A 17825-nucleotide genomic window follows, 5' to 3' on the forward strand; every position below is an offset into this window, starting at 1 on the left:
GTAGGACCTGGTTCCGCCCTGCTTGTTGATGTACCACACTACAGACATATTGTCTGTCTGAATTGCAATAGTCCCGGTGGATAGAGAGTCTTGAAGGGCCTGCAACGCTAAAAGTACCGCTCTCATTTCCAAGACATTTATGTGCAGGTGGCCTTCGAAAGGTTGCCATGTGCCCTGGACTGTCCTGACCTGAAAATGCCCCACCCGATCAGGGAGGCATCCGTTGTCACAGTAGCCACAGGAGGAGGAAGGCAAAAGGTCTGCCCTGAAGAACCTGAGGGGAGACCATCCACCACGAAAGGTGCCTTTTGCATGACTGAGTGATTAGAATGCTGTGTGACATTGGAAGCTGTTGAAAGGACCACTGGGAAAACAGCATCCATTGCAGGATCCGCATGTGAAAGCGAGCTAGGGGGAGTAATGTGATGGCTGCTGCCATAAGACCTAGGGTTTTTAGTACGAATCTGGCCTGGACTCTGCTCTCTTGTAGTAGGATTTGAACATGATCGCGAATGTCTGAAATCCTTTGCACAGGCAGTTTTGCTGACAGTTCCACAGTGTTTAAAACGGCCATGAGACCTAGGGTTTTTAGTACGAATCTGGCGTGGACTCTGCTCTCTTGTAGTAGGATTTGAACATGATCGCGAATGTCTAAAATCCTTTGCACAGGCAGTTTTGCTGACAGTTCCACAGTGTTTAAAACGGCGCCTATGAAGGTAATAGATTGACAAGGCAACAAGACAGACTTTCCGGAGTTTATAGAGATACCTAGCTCGTTGCAAATTTGGAGGGTATAATCTCTGGAATGGAGTAGCTGACACTTGGTGGTGGCAGTAAGGAGCCAGTCGTCTAAGTATGGAAACACCTGGAATCCTTGTCGTCTCAGGTGAGCTGCAACCGCTGCCATGCATTTGGTAAACAGCCTGGGGGCTGTGGTGAGGCCAAAGGGCAGGGCTCTGAATTGGTAGTGACTGGCTCCCAGCCAGAAGCGGAGAAACCTCCTGGAGCGCCTGTTCATTTTGATATGATAGTACGCATCCTGAAGGTCTATAGAGCACATCCAATTGTCCTGACCCAGAAAGGATAGAATGGACTGAAGCATGACCATCCGGAATTTCGTTCTTTGAACAGACTTGTTCAGCCTGCTGAGATCCAAAATAGGTCTCCAGTCCCCTGTCTTTTTTGGTACCAAAAAGAACTTGGGAGTAGACTCCACATCCTTGCTGGTCTGCTGGGACTGGCTGGATGGCTCTTTTTTCTAGCAGCTTTGAAATTTCTAGTGCTGCTTGATCCCTCAGACCGGGTGGAACGTCTGGAAGGGGCCCTTTTGGCTGTTGTGGGGTATGAATAAAGGGAATTTTGTAACCTTTGGATATGATCGACCGTACCCATTTGTCTTGCGTGAGGGAATGCCAGGCTTCTGGGTACAGTGATAGTCTTCCCCCGACTGCCTCCGAAGGTGGACAGTTGGGCAGCTCCTCAAGGGTGCTGGAAGGGTTTGTCAGAGAAAGATTCTCTGCTACCCTGATTCTGCGGACCCCCCCTGCCCCTCGGGTGGCGTTTATTATTGTTCCCTCCTCTGTCTCTGGAGGGAAGCTCACCACGTGCATCAGGCAGTACCCCCTGAGGTTTGCGGAACAACATTTTCCCACTCTTCTGACCCTTACGGTATGGTCTAGAAGGGGTAGAAAAACGGACTCCTACTGCAGAGAGAGTCTTGCCTTCCTGCTCGCACCTGGTCAACGTATCCTTCATTTGAGGTCCAAACAAGGCAGAACCATCAAAGGGGGTGTTAGTGAAGGACGCCTTGAAGGGGTCAGCAAAATTGCAAAGCCGCATCCAGGCATGTCTCCTTAGAGCAATGCCCGTGCCTGCAGCCCTACTCACTCCATCGGCTGCATAGGAAATGAGCCGCATGGAGGAGTTGACAACAGAGTTCAGGGTCCCCAGCTGGGAGTTGATCTTTTCCTGAGACCCCGCAGCTGATGGGTCCTGTAAGGTATCACCCAGTTCTTTGAGAAGGTCTCTCTGGAGACGGGAGAAATGGCACAAATAATTCAGCGACCGCATAGCAAAGGTCGCTGAAGAAAACATCCGCTTGCCATACCTGTAGTCCTAGATTCCTTATTAGGAGGATAGACAGGTACTGAAGGGTCAGCCAACTCCTTTTTAGTGGCTGCCGCCACCACCATGGCATCAACAGGGATGCCCTTAGTTAGAAACTGCTTGTCAGAAGGGGCTGTAATAAATTTTGTAGGCCTCCGGGGAGTTGGTTCCATAGTATCCGGAGCCATCCACGCCTTTCGAGCCACCACATCCATGAGTGGGTCGAAAGGCAGAGACACCCAGGAGGTGGAAGGGTGAGAACCGAACGCATCCAGGTACACCGACTCATCCTCGGAAGGGTTAAGGGCAGACCAGTTTCCCCTCTGCTTAAGAATCTCTAGGATGTCAGAAAATGAGACATCCTCCGAGGGGGGACCTTGGGGACCCTTCTGACTCATCCAAGTCGGTGTCCGACGTGACTGACTCAGGGGAGTCTACATGCTTCCTCTTGCATTTTCTCTTCCGAGGGGGCTCCCCTGAAGGATCAGGGGAGGCCTCGGAAGAGGAGGATACCCAATGGGGCTACCTGTAGCGTCGGTTCTCCACACTCGGGATCGGAAGGGCGGATAGAGACTGAAGCAAAAAAACTACCTAAGAGGGAATTCTAAACAGGGATCTATAGGGTAGTAACTAGGAATAACTATCTCTAAGGTTAGAACCCAAAAAACCGACTAAATAGAAGAAAAAGATTAATACAACCTAGAGCCGGCAAAAAGACGCAACCTCGTAGCTGAAGCGGCAAACGAGATCTGAGTATATCACGCCTAGCATTATGGGACATAGGATAGCCTCGAGCCGGTAAAAATAGCTCTCGAGCTTTAGTAATAGGCCGAGTCAGAGCCGAGGTTCGGCTCCGAACCCATCCAGCAAGAATGAAGGCGAGATTGACAACTTAACATTCTCATTTAAAAACATATAACCCTGCACAAAAATCAATTAGTTAAAAATGGGTGGAGGAACTACTTATCATTAACATATACTACAAACATATAATTAGCCTACATAATCTACTAAATGAAAAATTCAAATTGCAAGAAATAGAGGTGCTCATTTTTATAAGTGCAGTAATATAAAAGGGTATGTGTATCTTGAGTGTTACAGCTATTACTGCACATTTCAGGACAGTAAGTCACTTACCATTTGGGCTTATGTCTCACAACACTCACTGGCATGCAGCAACATTTGTGCCATGCACATAAATATATGTATGCTGTTAAACAGGAGGGAGGTTAAGTACAAACACAGACACACATATATATATATATATATATATATATTCTACATACACCCACACATACATACAGACAGTCACTCAAGCGTGACTCCTTCCAGAAAACAAAATCAATGTAATACAGCAACTAACAGAGACCTCACTATTTCAGCATATAACACCATCAGCAAGGCAACCATAAGATAGAGAAAAGAAGCACTTCCCAGCAATGCAGATAAACTACAGATCTCATTATATACTTAAAAGTTCCCTCTATGCAGCCAGTGCAATCACCTTTATGCTGAACAAACATTCTTACCTTTGAAGGTAGAATTCAACAGGTCTTTTCTATTAGGGCAGGTCAGTGCATTTGCAAATACTAGGTCCAAACAACACAGCAGTAAGTGATAAGAGTTCACCAAATTATCTCCTATCATGTGGAAATTGCCTAAAAGAATAAACTCAAGTTAAAACAAATTTTCATAATTCAAAGCTAAAACATTAAAACAGCAAATTCTTTAGGCTTACATTAATTTCTGTTTCTGGAGGGTTCTATGCATCACTGGGTAAGTAATTAAGAACAGACACTGCACATCTCTTTCTACTAAGACAAAAGGCACAAACTAAAGCAGAAAGCACTTTGCTCAAAAAATGGAGTTCTTTTCTATTAGGGCAGATCAGCGCACTTGCAAATCCTAGGTTCAAACAACACAGCAGTGATAAGAGTTCACCAAAATCATCTCCTATCGTGTGGAAATTGCCTAAAAGAATAAACTCAAGTTAAAACAAATTTTCATAATTCAAAGCTAAAACATTAAAAAGGCAAGTTCTTTAAGCTTACATTAATTTCTATTTCTGGAGGATTCTATGCATCACTGGGTAAGTAATTAAGAACAGATACTACACATCTATTTCTGCTAAGGCAAATGTCACGAACTAAAGCAGAAAGCACTTTGCTCAAAAAATAAAAGAGCAGCTACTGTTAGAAAAGTAATGAATTATAATCTTTGACACAAAAAGATTATTTTCTTCTCTGTTGTATGGCACAGCTATGCCTAATTTGGCTGTGAAACAGGAAAAAATCTGAAATATCAAAACTTAACATCAAAACACAAAATTCAGGTTTAAAAAAAAACGTATTTACATTTTTTGAGTGTTTTTATTACAGCAAAATGTCTGGGAAGATGTTACACTGGTACAAAAACAGATGAGAAGAAGCAACCATATACTAAACCAATTTGCCAGACATTTGTGTGTGCGTGCAAGACAGAAGTCTGAAATGTATACTGAAAAGAGCTGTCATTTTTAACAGTTTAGATCAACACTTTTAACAGAATGGCTGTAATGTTAATATTAACATGAATGTAAATAGTCTTACAGGTACAGACAAAAATCATATCTGTTAGAAATAAATTAAAAAATGGATAGTTGAAATGAGTTATCAGGGAAAAGAAAAAACATTTCAGAAATGATAGCTAGTGAGTAAGGGATAGCTAGTGAGTGGTTGACAATGAAAATGCTGTTTAAAAATATGATACAACGAATACACATAACCATGGGAAAGGAGTAACAGCAATCTTTTAGTGGGACTGTAGAAGAACAGGAATCTCATAAAACAAGAACATCAACTGCAGAGTGTCAGAGGGAAAAGAAGAGAGCATATGGATAATATGCACGAGTTTAAAAAGGTTCCTGTTAAGAAACTACCTTCTAATAACTCTAGAGTGTAAAAACCTTTAACACAATGACTTAGGCAACAGAAAATTAGAAGTTATGTACTCACCATAACGTTCCATCTGAGTAGGTGTATTCATTTGTCTGCAACCTGTGGGTTATGGATCCGATATCGGATCCGAACCGGCATGGTTTTCCAGCTATGGATCCAAGCTCTCAGCTCCTCCCCTCACCCATAATGCCCTGCTCTACCCTCATGACCTCAGATCGAGTTTGCCAACAGCAACAACACCCTGAAAAGGGTAACAGATAATATGCAGGAAACTGAAAGGCCAGGGGGATAGGAGGGCGGGATGGTTGCAGACAAATGAATACACCTACTCAGATGGAACGTTATGGTGAGTACATAACTTCTAAATCTGAAGTAGGAGATTCATTTGTCTGCAACCTGTGGGACAGAGTCCCCAGCTACCTGAATCTTGGGCGGCCATCATGGAAGGATATTCGAGCACCGCTGAGCCAAATGATGCTCTACCCCTAGATGCAAGATCCAACTTATAGTGGGAGATAAAAGTATGAGATGAAGCCCACATGGCTGCTGCACAAATATCATCTAGAGGAATCCTAGCCTTGAAGGCTGCCGAGGTAGATACTGACCGGGTTGAATGGGCATGAACACCTCCGGTGCGGGCCTTCCTGAAGCTTGATAAGCCAATAAGATGCACTGTGAAATCCAGCGGGACAGAGAAACTTTAGAAATTGGCTTGCCCAAGTTAAATTTTGCAAAGGAAATAAACAACTGGTCGGATTGCCTATGACCAGCCGTCCTGTTTAGATAAAATCTAAGTTGCCTGTGGACATCTAATGAGTGAAGCTTATATTCACCTTTGTTTTCATATTTAGGGAAGAAAACAGGGAGGTTAATGGACTGATTAATGTTTGCTTCAGAAGCAACTTTAGGAAGAAAGGACGGGTTGGTCCTGAGGTAGACACGGTCCGGATGAAATACCAAGTAAGGAGGTTTAGCTGATAAAGCTTGAAGCTCTGAAACTCTCTTGGCGATGTAATGGCTACCAAAAAGCTGTCTTGTAAGACAAGAATTTGAGATCCACCGTAGCCGCTGGTTCGAAAGGGGGGGGGCGGTCAAGGCCTGGAGAACCAAAGAGAGGTCCCAAGGAGGAACCGCTTGTTTTACAGGGGGCCTGAGAAGAAAAGTACCTTTAAGGAAAATTTTACACAACTTGGCTGACATAAGAGGATTAGAGTCATGGCCAATGTGATAATGAGAAATTGCCGCCAGTTGTACTTTGACTGTGGAACTGCTGGCACCATCGTTAAAAAGAGTGGTTAGAAAGTCAAGCACTAAAGGGAGAGGAACCGTGAAGGGATTCAGGCCTTGCCGCTCCGCCCACAAACTAAACCGTTTCCACTTGCTGCGGTAGACCTTCCTAGTGGACGGTTTATGAGCTGCCACCAGAATTGCCTTAACAGGTGACGAAATACCGGGAGTCCTGATCAAGAGTGGAACTGGAGCAGCCAAGCGGTCAGCTTCAGGTTGTCCAGATTCGGAGGAGGTATGCAGGATGGATGGGATATGAGATCCGGAATGGGATCTAGAATCCAAGGAGGATTCACCGAGTGAGACCTTAGGAAGGGGAACCAGATCTGTCGAGGCCAAAACGGAGCAATGAGAATCATTCTGCAACCCACCCGAGAGGCTTTCTGAAGAACTTGGAGCATCAGAGGCAAGGGTGGATAAGCATACAGAAGACCGGGTGGCCAAGCATGCACCAGAGCGTCTCTTGGGGAACCTCCGGAGGAGGTATCAGAGCGAAAAACTGTCGCACTTGGTGTTTGAGGGAGAGGCAAAAAGATCGCATGAAGGAGTTCCCCACCGTGCGAATATGCGTTCCGCTACTTGACAATTGAGAGACCACTCGTAAGGGGTCAGAATGGTGCGACTGAGCTTGTCCGCCAGGATGTTGGACCGACCCGGAATGTGCGTTGCTATTAGAAAGCGGTTGGTGGAGATTGCCCATTCCCAAACTCTCATGGCTTCTCGACAAAGAGGGTAAGACCTTGTTCCCCCTTGCTTGTTGATGTACCAGACCACAGAGATGTTGTCCGATTGAATCGCAATTGTTCCCAAGGGAAGAAAGTCCTGAAGTGCTAGCAACGTTAAGAGCACTGCTCTCATCTCTAGAACGTTGATATGCAGTAAGGTCTCTGAATCGTTCCACGTGCCTTGGACGGTCCGGCCCAAAAATGCCCCCCACCCGAGGCGGGGGGCGTCCGTGGTCACCCTGGCGAGGGGAGAAGCACAAAATGGGCGGCCCTCGTGGAGGACTGGGGAGTGAAGCCACCACAAGAGGGACCGCTTGCAAGCCTTGCTGATCGCAATGGGATGATGCATAGGGAGAGCAAGGTAAGACCACTGTACTAAGAGAGTCCACTGTAGGATGCATATTGAGCCTGGCAAGAGGGAGAAGTGCTATAGCAGACGCCATGGACCCTAGAGCCCTCAGGACCAACTCCGCCGGAACAGAACTTGAGTGGAGAATGGCCCGCACCTGGAGCTGCAGATTTTGAACTCTGTCCGCAGTGAGGAAGGCTCAGAACTCCTTGTGTCTAGCCTGGCCCCTATAAAATCTAAGAGCTGTGTGGGCCAGGTTGGATTTCTTTGTATTTATTTTAATCCCCAGAAAAGGTGCAAGATGGAGAAAGGAGTCTCGCCAATAATAGTAGATGCCTTGTTGGGGCGGTAAGAAGCCAGTCGTCCAGGTAGGGAAAGACCTGCACCCCCTGAAGCCTCAGGTGGGCCGCTACCACTGCTAATACTTTGGTGAACACCCTGGGGGCTGTGGTGAGACCAAAGGGAAGGACCCGGAACTGGTAGTGACTGGCTCCCAGCCGGAAGCGGAGGAACCTCCTGGAGCGCCTGTCCATCAGGATGTGGTAGTACGCGTCTTTGAGGTCTATCGAGCACATCCAGTGATTTTCTCCCAGAAGGGGGAGAATAGATTGCAGAGTGACCATCCGGAATTTTTCTTTGGGGACTGCCAGATTCAAGACAGAAAGGTCTAGAATTGGTCTTAGTTCCCCCGTCTTCTTTGGCACTAAAAAGAACCTGGAGTAGAATCCTGATCCGATCTGGTCTGGGGGGACGGGCTGGATGGCTCTTTTCTTTAGCAGATGGCCAATTTCTGCCAAAGCGGCCTCCCGTTGACCGGGTGGAACGTCTGGGAGGGACTTCAACTTTGGGAGGTGAAGAAAAGGGATGCGATATCCTCTGGATATTTGGAGAACCCAGCGGTCTGATGTTATGGACTCCCATGCCGCTAGGTGCCCCGAAAAACGTCCCCCGACTGCCTCCAGAGTGGAGCAGCCGGGCAACCCCTCAGGGCTGCTGCGCGGGCCGTTCAGAGAAGGGTTCCCTGGACCCGAAGTTTCTGGGAGCCCCTCTGCCTCTAGGGAGGCGTCCTCCCTGTCCTCCTCTGCCACGGAAGGACTGGTTGTCCGGAGCAGGCTGGGACTGCTGCGACTTCCGGAACCACATCTTCTTCTTCTGACCCTTTTGGTTCCTAGAGTAGGGCCTCTGGGGTGCAGAGAAGCGGATTCCGACGGCAGACAGCGTCTTCCCGTCCTTCTCGCTCTGGGTCAACGTTTGAACGGTTTTGCCAAAGAGAGCAGAACCATCAAAGGGGGCGTTCGCAAATGACGCTTTGAAGGGCTCAGAAAAATCGCAGTGACGGAGCCAGGCCTGACGTCTAGTGACTAGGCCTGCCCCTGCGGCTCTAGCAGCGCCTTCCGTAGCGTGGGAGAGTAGCCGCATAGAGGTATTAGTAACTGACCTAAGAGTGGCCATGCGGGTGGAGTGCAGCACCTTGTCCTCCTCCGACATGGACTCTGGGGGAGATGCAGCGTATTCTTTAATGAGATCTCGCTGCATCCTAATAACGTGTGCCAAGTAGTTCAGCGCCCTTACCGAGAAGGTCGCTGAACTAAACATCCGCTTCCCAAGCGGTCCATCATCCGAGACTCCTTGCTCGGGATGGACTGAGGGACTCTCCTGAGCAAGTTCCCTCTTGGTGGCCGCCCGTCAACATGGCATCTACCGGAGGCCCCTTACTCCAATGGGCACGGTCGGACGGTGGGCTAAGGATCCTATCGGGCCTCTTAGGAATTGGCTCCACGGTGTCCGGTTCCTTCCACGCCCTGGTGGTAATGAGGTCCACCAGGGGGTCGGCAGGAGGGACACCCAAGAGGTAGACGGGCCCGCTTCAAATGCCTCCAAGAACACGGACTCGTCCGAGGAAGACTTGGGGCAGACCACCCCTTATACGGAGCATTTCCATGATGTCTCCAAATGAGACATCCTCGGGGTAACCGTGGGGTGCCTTCCCCTTCCTCCAAGTCCGTGTCTTCCGTGAGAGACTCGGGGGAGTCAATGTGCTTCCTTTTGCACGTATGCTTGCGAGGACATCCTCTGGGGGCTGTCAGAGGACTCCCGGCAAGCCGCAACCTGTTCCATTGGAGCAACTTGGGGCACAGAAGCGGGCTGTCCCAAGGGCCGGATGGTGGAAGCCTGGCCCAGTGCAGAGGGAGCGCGGGACGGAGCCGAAACAAGTGCCGGGGGTCCGGAGACCCTCAACAGGGCCCTCTCCACTACATCAAACGCCGAAGGGGAGCCGACCTCGACCAAAGGATCCGACAATCGGCTCCCCTTCGGATCCGAAGAGTGGATCGGAGCCGGCGCCGAAGCGCTCGGATCCGAAGGGACAGTGTGCTCCGACACAGACGGCGCCGAAGGAGCACTGATCCCCCCGGATCCGAGGCTCGGATCCAGGCTCCGAGAGGTCGGATCCGATGCACTCGAGGGCAGGGTCGGATCCGAAGTACAAAGTACTATCGGCGCCGACCCACCCCCGGCTCCGAAGCTGCTCGACTCCAGTTGCTCCGAGCCCGGGTAGCGGGTCGGAGAAGGAGCAATCGGTTTAAAAAAAGGGTGTTGAGCTCCCCCCCAGAGGGGGGGGAGGCAAGAGCACTCCCATCTGCATCTGGGCCTGGATGAACCTTCTCATCATCCGGTCCAGATCAGCATCCGAAAGGCTGTACGTGGATCTCGACGAGGCTACCGAGGTAGGCCTGGAGTGCCTCCTCGATAGCCTCGACGGAGATCGGGTCTCCTCCTCCTCAGGTCCCGGTGAAAAACACACAGGAGACCGGAGCCGAGAAGGAGGAGACCGAGCCGACAACGGAGCCGGGGGAGAAGCCCGCTTGGCTGGCGGGGCCGAAACAGAGGTCTCGGCCCGCCGCTTATGGTGCTTCTCCTCCGTCCTTTCTGGCATCCCTCTCCTCCAACCAGAAACGGGAGGTTGAGTCCCAGGAGGAGGAGGGGTGCCAGAGAGGAATAACCGTAGGCACGGTTACTCGAAGGAGCGGAGGTCGGAGCCGAGTCCGGGTAAAGGCCCGCCAAAACAAGCTTGGACCTCCGCTCCTTCAATGCCCTGGGGTTGAACCCTGCACAAATGGAACATCCAGATGTGAGGTGTTCAACCCCCAGGCATCTAACACACCGAGTGTGGCCATCAGCTGGGGAAAGCTTATGGCCACACTCGGAGCATTTAGAAAATATAGACTTGGGCTGGTCTGCCATCCTAGTCTAAAGAAAAAAAGTAGTTACCAAACTAAAGTAACTATACAAGTAATACACACACAGGCCCAACACACACACTCTACGCCAACAGCGAGGGGAGGGATAAAACTTTTAGATTACCTCTAAAAAGTAAAAAATATCAAAGGGGAAACCTACTCTTTCACTCAAAAAATCAATACAAACTTCAAATTTCTGAAATTTAACAATAAAACTACCACTTAGCTTGAGAGCTTGAGAAACAAATCCAGTCACCATGCGCGGCAAACGAGATCTGAGGTCATGAGGGTAGAGCAGGGCATTATGGGTGAGGGGAGGAGCTGAGAGCTTGGATCCATAGCTGGAAAACCATGCCGGTTCGGATCCGATATCGGATCGATAACCCACAGGTTGCAGACAAATGAATCTCCTACTTCAGATTATGAGTTTCTGCCAAACATTAGGAGCCTGAGAAAATAATAATCAGACATCCTATATAGAGATATTATAGATATTTCAGAAATATTATGAAAACCTGTATAAAGCAGAGACAGAGGAATGGGAAACCAAGAAATGGCACAAATGGAAATATTTATGGAAGACTTAACTAAACCAAAGTTAGAAGAAGATGACTTTCAACAATTAAGAGCTATTATATTCATAAATAAAATAACAGTTAGATATAATCAATCAAAAGGGAGGTCTCCAGAAAAGTACAGTTGTGTAAGTAAACTTACCATCACAGTAGATGTTCTGATGGATCACTGTTGCAGTAGCCTAAGCTATCTGGTTCTTACTCCAGTAACCAGCCAGCTTTCAAAGCTTCCATGCATTCTAATTGTCAAGGGGAGCTCCAATATAAAGACAGTTACAGCACCAATTTAGTCAAAGCATTTTGGCCTAGAAATAAGAAAGCAGGAGCTCTGAAAAGATAAGGCTAGGAAACAAGCCCAGTAGTAAATTATACACAAGAGTCTATACATTCACACTCTGGCAATACAAAAAGAAAACAAACAAAATAAAAGAGCTGGAGGGAGAGGTGGTCACTGCAACAGTAATAAATGAAAACATCTACTGTTAAGGTAAGTTTTTACTTATACAACTGTACAATATTCAACATTTAGATGACTATCCCAGTAGCCTAAACTATTTTGGTCAAGTACTAAAGCTTAGCAGCTAAAAAATGAGAGGGGAAGATAAGCTATAAATCCAGGAGACCACTGAGAATAATCCTAACAAAGTCTGTAATAGACCTCTGTTTGCAGTGCATAGAACTAATAGAACTTAAATGCATGTGTGCCACACCTGGGCTCAATGACAAAATTTCTATTAGTTCTATGTTAAAACTAAAATCTGTTTTTTTATGTAATGTTTTTAACATAAGCTCTATTTTGGGGGGATCGATGGATCAATAATTCAGTTGTATTATTTTAGTGTGGTGGTACTTTTTTAGCATGGAATGATATATTTTTCTAACAGGAAATGACATTCTTTTTTTAGCAGGAAATGACATTTTTTGGCAGGAAATGACATCTTTCTTGTTTGACTAAATGTTGAGTAGGGCAGGCTATTTAAATCAGCATTATGTGTGTCATGTAGTTCTGAAGAAGTCAATTTTATGTACTTTTGACGAAAGCGCTAAACTCTTATTGCGGTGGAATAAAACTGCTGGATTTTTATTTTTGGTGCAGTGCTCTTGGTTATTTACTCCATTCAGCTATTCCTGACAAATGGGTTGTCACTGTTGAAGTCTGGCCAGGGTAACAACAGTTCACTTCCCTAGGCTGTACATTTGACATATGACCTCAGCTCGTAAGCATCAGGGTATAAAGATGAACATACACAAGTGGATCATCAGATTATCTCCAAGTCAGCAACTGGAAGACTACTGAGAGATGAGACTGGTCAGCTAGGAGGGGTGTAACATGAATTGGTAAGAAAACTCCCCTGTACCCATTTAAGAGAGCAAAGGCTAGAGCAAAATTGGGAAGAAACAACTGAAGATGGAGGCGAGACAGAAAAGAGTGGATGGAGGGTGAGATGGACTACTGCAACAGTGATCAGTAGAATATCTACTGCTATGGTAAGTTTTTATACAACTGTACTATATCCTGAAGGAAATCATTGTTGTAGTATTACTGACAAATGAGTGATTCCCAGAGCTGAAGGAGAAAAGAGAGGTTGGTTATTGAGTACAAGAATTGTCCAGTAGTCCATACTGGACTGACCTAGCAAAGGCTACCCTAGACCTTCAGAAAGCTTCTATTTCCCAGTGTTTGGTAAAGGTGTGTATAGAAAACTGAGTAGCTGACTCCAAAATAGACTTGGAGTCTATTAATTTGTAGAAAGCACCTGAGGAAGCAATTGTCCTAGTGAAATGTGCTTTAGGGCAAAAGGGTAGGGTCTTAGCATAGTATAGGTAGCAGAGTGAGACAGCCTTAGAGATCCATGTTGCAATAGTTTGACTGGCTGGTCCAGCTTAGAGGGCACAAAAGATACAAAAGGCTGATCAGTCTTTTTGAATGATTTAGTTTTGACAAGGTAAAATCTGAGTTGCTTGTGAATGCCTAAAGATTGCAGTAGTTCTCCCCCCCACAAGTTTTGTGGATTGGAAAAGAAAGTGGGAAGATGAACAGTCTGAATGAGAGACAGCTCATTCACTACCTTAGACATGAAGGATGGGTTAAGTCCTGTGAGTTACCCTGTCTTTGTGAAAAATAACAAAGGGAGGAATGGCTGTGACAGATTGTAGCTCAGAAATCTCCTGGCAGAGGTGAGAGCCAAGAGGAGGGTGGTTTTCCAAGTACAGAATGTTAAAGATGCAGAAGAAGCTGGCTCAAATGGAGGCAGAGTAAGCATTTCTAGCACAAAATTAAGATCCCAAGGGGAGAGGATAGGTTTCCTTGGGGGGGTAATGTGTAAGACTCCTCTACGAAAAAGCTTATCCTTTGGCCTAGTCATAAATGAAGAGCTAAGATGGAGGCAAGCATTAACAGCAAACAACCAAGCGTTTATGAAAGAGTAGGCCAAGCCCAATGAAAGAAGTTCACAAAGGCAATGCAGACCCGTAGGAATCTGTGTAAGAGTGGATCCTATCTCTGTTTGCAGTGTAAGATTTTCTAGTATTGAGTCTTCTAGCCTCCTGTAGGACTTGTACAACTTCTTCAGAGAAGAAATGTTTTTGAGGGATTAAAATGCTATCATCCATAGGGTCACACTGAGAGATGGAAGACTTGGGCGGAGCAGCAATCTCTTACTGAATTGTAAGGTCTGGTTGTGGAGGGGTTCTGCTGTAATTTCTCTTTGCTAGGTGAAAAAGCAGGGAGAAACAAAAATATGTATGTACCATAACGACAGATCCTTGTTGTCCATATTTTATCTAGTTCAACACATGAGTCTCGGATCCAACATCGGCACTTCCAAATGCATAGAACCGGGACTCTGACTCCATCCCTTGTGCATAATGCCCTGCTGTCCTTCTCCTAGCTTTGGATCGAGTTTGCTGACTACCTTTACTACAGACATAACATGACAATGCAAATCTCTAAGTAAAAAACTATAAGAAAAACTCTTATGAGGTGCCCAGGAAATTTGGAAGGGGGTGGGGGGTGGAATACTGAACTAGATGAAATACGGACAACATGGCTCTATCTTTACGGTAAGTTATTGTCCAATTTCATCATGTTCAACAGACTGGACAGAATCCCAAGCTATTTTTTCCTGTATTGTCTCAAGATAGGATGGAGCTAAAAGATAAACAAGATCTGGATTGTACATCCAATTTATAATGAAACACAAAGTTGTAAACTGTAGACAATGTAGCAGCTGTATATATCTTGTCAATAGGCAAACTCTTCTGAAAGGCTATTGATGTCGATAAGGATCTGGTGGAATAAGCAGCGGGTTTCTTGGCCAAGGGAATATTCTGTTAATTCTGGACATAAGAAGTGCAATCTGCCAGCCATTCAGAAAGCATAACCTTGAATACGTTTCTTCCTATTTTGACTTTTGAGAAGGACACAAAAAGCTGATCCGATTTTCTGAACTGTTTTGTGAGATGAATATAGATTGTGAATCTGTAAGAAATGAAGATATTCGTCTTTATTGGAATATTGTGGAAAAAATATTGGTAGATTGATATACTGTTGAAAGTTAGATTCAGATGCCACCTTAGGAATGAAGGAAGGATTCGGTCTCAGAAAAACCCTATCCTTATGAAAAATTAAGTAAGGAGATTTGCAGTATAGTGCTTGTAATTCAGAAATTCACTTGGCAGATGTGATTGTCACTAAAAATAATGTCTTCCCTGACAAAAAATTTAATTCCGTAGTAGTTGCTGGTTCAAATGGAGACGGAGTCAAAGTCTCAAGCCTTTCTGTGATGTCCCACAGAGGGGCCGGGTCAAGGACTGGAGCCTAAGGAAAAGGATACCTATTTAAAAGGCCCTAGAAACCTTTAGAAGAGCAATGGGTGCTTAATCTTTATGAATATGAAATTGCTGCTAGTTCAACCATGATGGTGGAAAAACTTGAGCCGTTATGAAAAACTTCTGATACGAAATGTAGAATAATTGGAAGCCGAAAAGGGATCTTTTTTTTTGGAGGCCCAAACAGAGAACCCTTTCCACTTACTTAAATATGCTTTTCTTCTACTAGACTTTTGTGAAGCTGTTAGAATGTGGGCATCATCAAAATTGGAGAAACAATGTGGTTAGTTTGATCAAGTGAAGGCCCGTCAGACAGATGAGACAAAAGATTTAGCCTGTGGGCCAATGTTTTTGATGGACAAAGTAGATAAGGTCACAGAAACCAAATCTAATGGGACCAAAACGGTGCAATGAGGACTACCCTTGCTTTGCAGTGCTTCACTTGCTGGATGAACTTTGAAATTAGTGGAAAAGGAGGGAAGGCATAAAGTACACTAAGGTGCCAATTGTGGAGAAGACCGTCCCTTGGTGACTGACCCTGTGGAGGGTCTATGGTGAAATAAGTACTGCATTTGTAATCCAAAGGAGAGGCAAACAGGTCAGAGTAAGGTTGGCCCCATAGGTGATAAAGGCTGTTTGCCACCATCTGATTGAGAGACCATTCACGGGGGAAGAGAATATTCCTGCTCAACCTGTCTGCTAATACACAGGACCTCCCAGGATTGTGCATTGCTACCAGAAAACGGAGAGGAGGCAGCACCCATTATCAAACCTCATGGCTTTTCAACATAGAAGATAGGATCAGGTTCCTCCCTGTTTGTTTATATAACAGACCAACATGTTTGTCTGAATTGCTATCACACCTTCTGGAAAAGGCTTGCAACACATAAAACACAGCTCTCATCTCCAGAACACTGATGTGTGTATGGGCCTCAGATGATGTCCATGCACCCTGAACAGTCTTCCCTTCATAATGCCCCAACCCTAAAAAAGAATCATCCGTGGTGACAACCGTCGCTAGTGTGGGGAGGGAAAAGAGGTGATTTTGGAGGACCTGAGGAGAGGAGATCCACCACTTAATGTGTCTGTAGATAGGTATCAGCCTTACTAGAGTCTTCATGGAATCATACCATTGTGACCATTGCACCACTTGTGTCCACTGGAAGATGTGCATGTAAAAATCAGTACATGGAATCAGTGTTATTATGGAGGCCATGAGACCTTGTAGCTGTAATATGAGATGTAATGAAGGGCAGGTACGGTACATTACCAATTTGACCATTTGCTGAAGACTAAGAGCTCAGTGAAGAGGTAAACAGGCAAGTTGTTCCAATGAATTCAGGTGGCATCTGATAAACTCAATGGACTGGAGAGGAAGAAACTGACTTTTGTCTAGACTTAGTGTGAGGAGTAACTGGTGAAGCAAATGCAGTAGGAAGTCCCTTCCAATCATCCAGGTAAGGAAACACCTGACAGCCCTGCTGCCTGAGGTAGGCTGTGACTAAGGCCATACATTTGGTAAACACCCAGGGGGGCTGTGATGAAACCAAATGCCAGAGCTCTCAACTGGAAGTGATAGGCTCCCAGCGTTATACAGGACAAATCTCCTGGAATGCTTGCCAATCTTTATGTGATAATAAGCATCCTGGAGATATGCTGACAGCATCCATATGTCTTTCTTCAGTAGCGGGCGAATGGACTGAACTGGGACCACCAGAATTTTGTCTTTCTTAAAAACTGATTTAGATGACTGAGGTCCATAATGGGCCTTAGATCCCTGGTTTTCTTTGGAACTAAAAAGAACCTTGAGTAGACAATGGATTCAAACTGGTCAGGTGGGACTTGCTGGATGGCTCTTTTTTCCAACAGTTTTAGTACTGCTACTGTTGTGGATTCCAGATGCTTGAGTGGTACTTGGAGAATCCTTTATCTCTTTAAAGAATTTTGCAAAAGGAGAATTGTGTATCATCTAGAAATTATCCTTAGCACCCATGTGTCCAAAGTGATGGCCTGCCAGATTGGAAGGTGAAAGCATAAGCACCCCTGACTGTCTCGAGAAAGCGGCAATCAGGCAACCACTCTGGAGTGCTGGAAGGGTTTCTCCAAGTACAGAACTAGACACCCTTGCTTTTGCAGACCACCTTTGCCCCTGGGGTGATTGTCCACTGAAACCATCCCCTCCTCTGCCTCCAAAGGGTCTGTGTGAGGAAATGTATTGGCTCAATCCCTGTGACTTTCTAAACCACATCTTTTTCATTCCTCTCTGATTTTGGAACTATGAACATTGAGGAGCTGAAAAAGAGATGCCTATGACAAGACAAGTTTTGCCATCCTATTTAATCCTCTTCAGAGTACCCTTCACCTTCAGTCCAAAGACAGTGGACCTTCATAGAAGGTGGCATTGATGAAGGATGTCTTGAAGCCCTCCACAAAGTCGCATAATCGCATCCAGGCATAACGGCGTAAGGCAATGCCAGTGCCTGCTGTTTTGCTGGCACCATCTGCTGCACTGGATAACAATCACATGGAGACATTCATCTTAGAGTTCAAGGTAGCCAACTGAAATTCCATTTTCTTATGGACATCCACGGAAGAACACCTGAGAGGGAGTTGGCCAATTCTTTGTCAAATCCCTCTGGAAATAAATTACGTGTGCCAAATAGTTTAGCACTCTGATGGAAAATGCCACTGAAGCATAAGTCCATTTTCAAAACCTATCCAAGGCCCTGGACTCGATTAGGAAGGTGGACAGGAGGACTTCTTAAACAGAGCTTTTT

The 17825-nt window shown here is 45.9% G+C and overlaps 1 protein-coding gene across 1 annotated transcript in view; it reads right to left on the reverse strand.

Annotated features, from left to right (window-relative positions):
* Window positions 1–17825, reverse strand: part of RBL1 (RB transcriptional corepressor like 1) — a 2331004-nt gene that overhangs the window by 1895505 nt on the left and 417674 nt on the right. The window contains exon 5 of the mRNA XM_044089002.1: window positions 3636–3764. Within this exon, the coding sequence (XP_043944937.1) occupies window positions 3636–3764 (129 nt within the window). The remainder of the gene's footprint in view (window positions 1–3635; window positions 3765–17825) is intronic.

The sequence above is a fragment of the Protopterus annectens genome, chromosome 12.part0 (assembly GCF_019279795.1).
Source record: "Protopterus annectens isolate FY-2018-M chromosome 12.part0, PAN1.0, whole genome shotgun sequence".
In the NCBI taxonomy this organism is placed as follows: Eukaryota; Metazoa; Chordata; order Ceratodontiformes; family Protopteridae; genus Protopterus; species Protopterus annectens.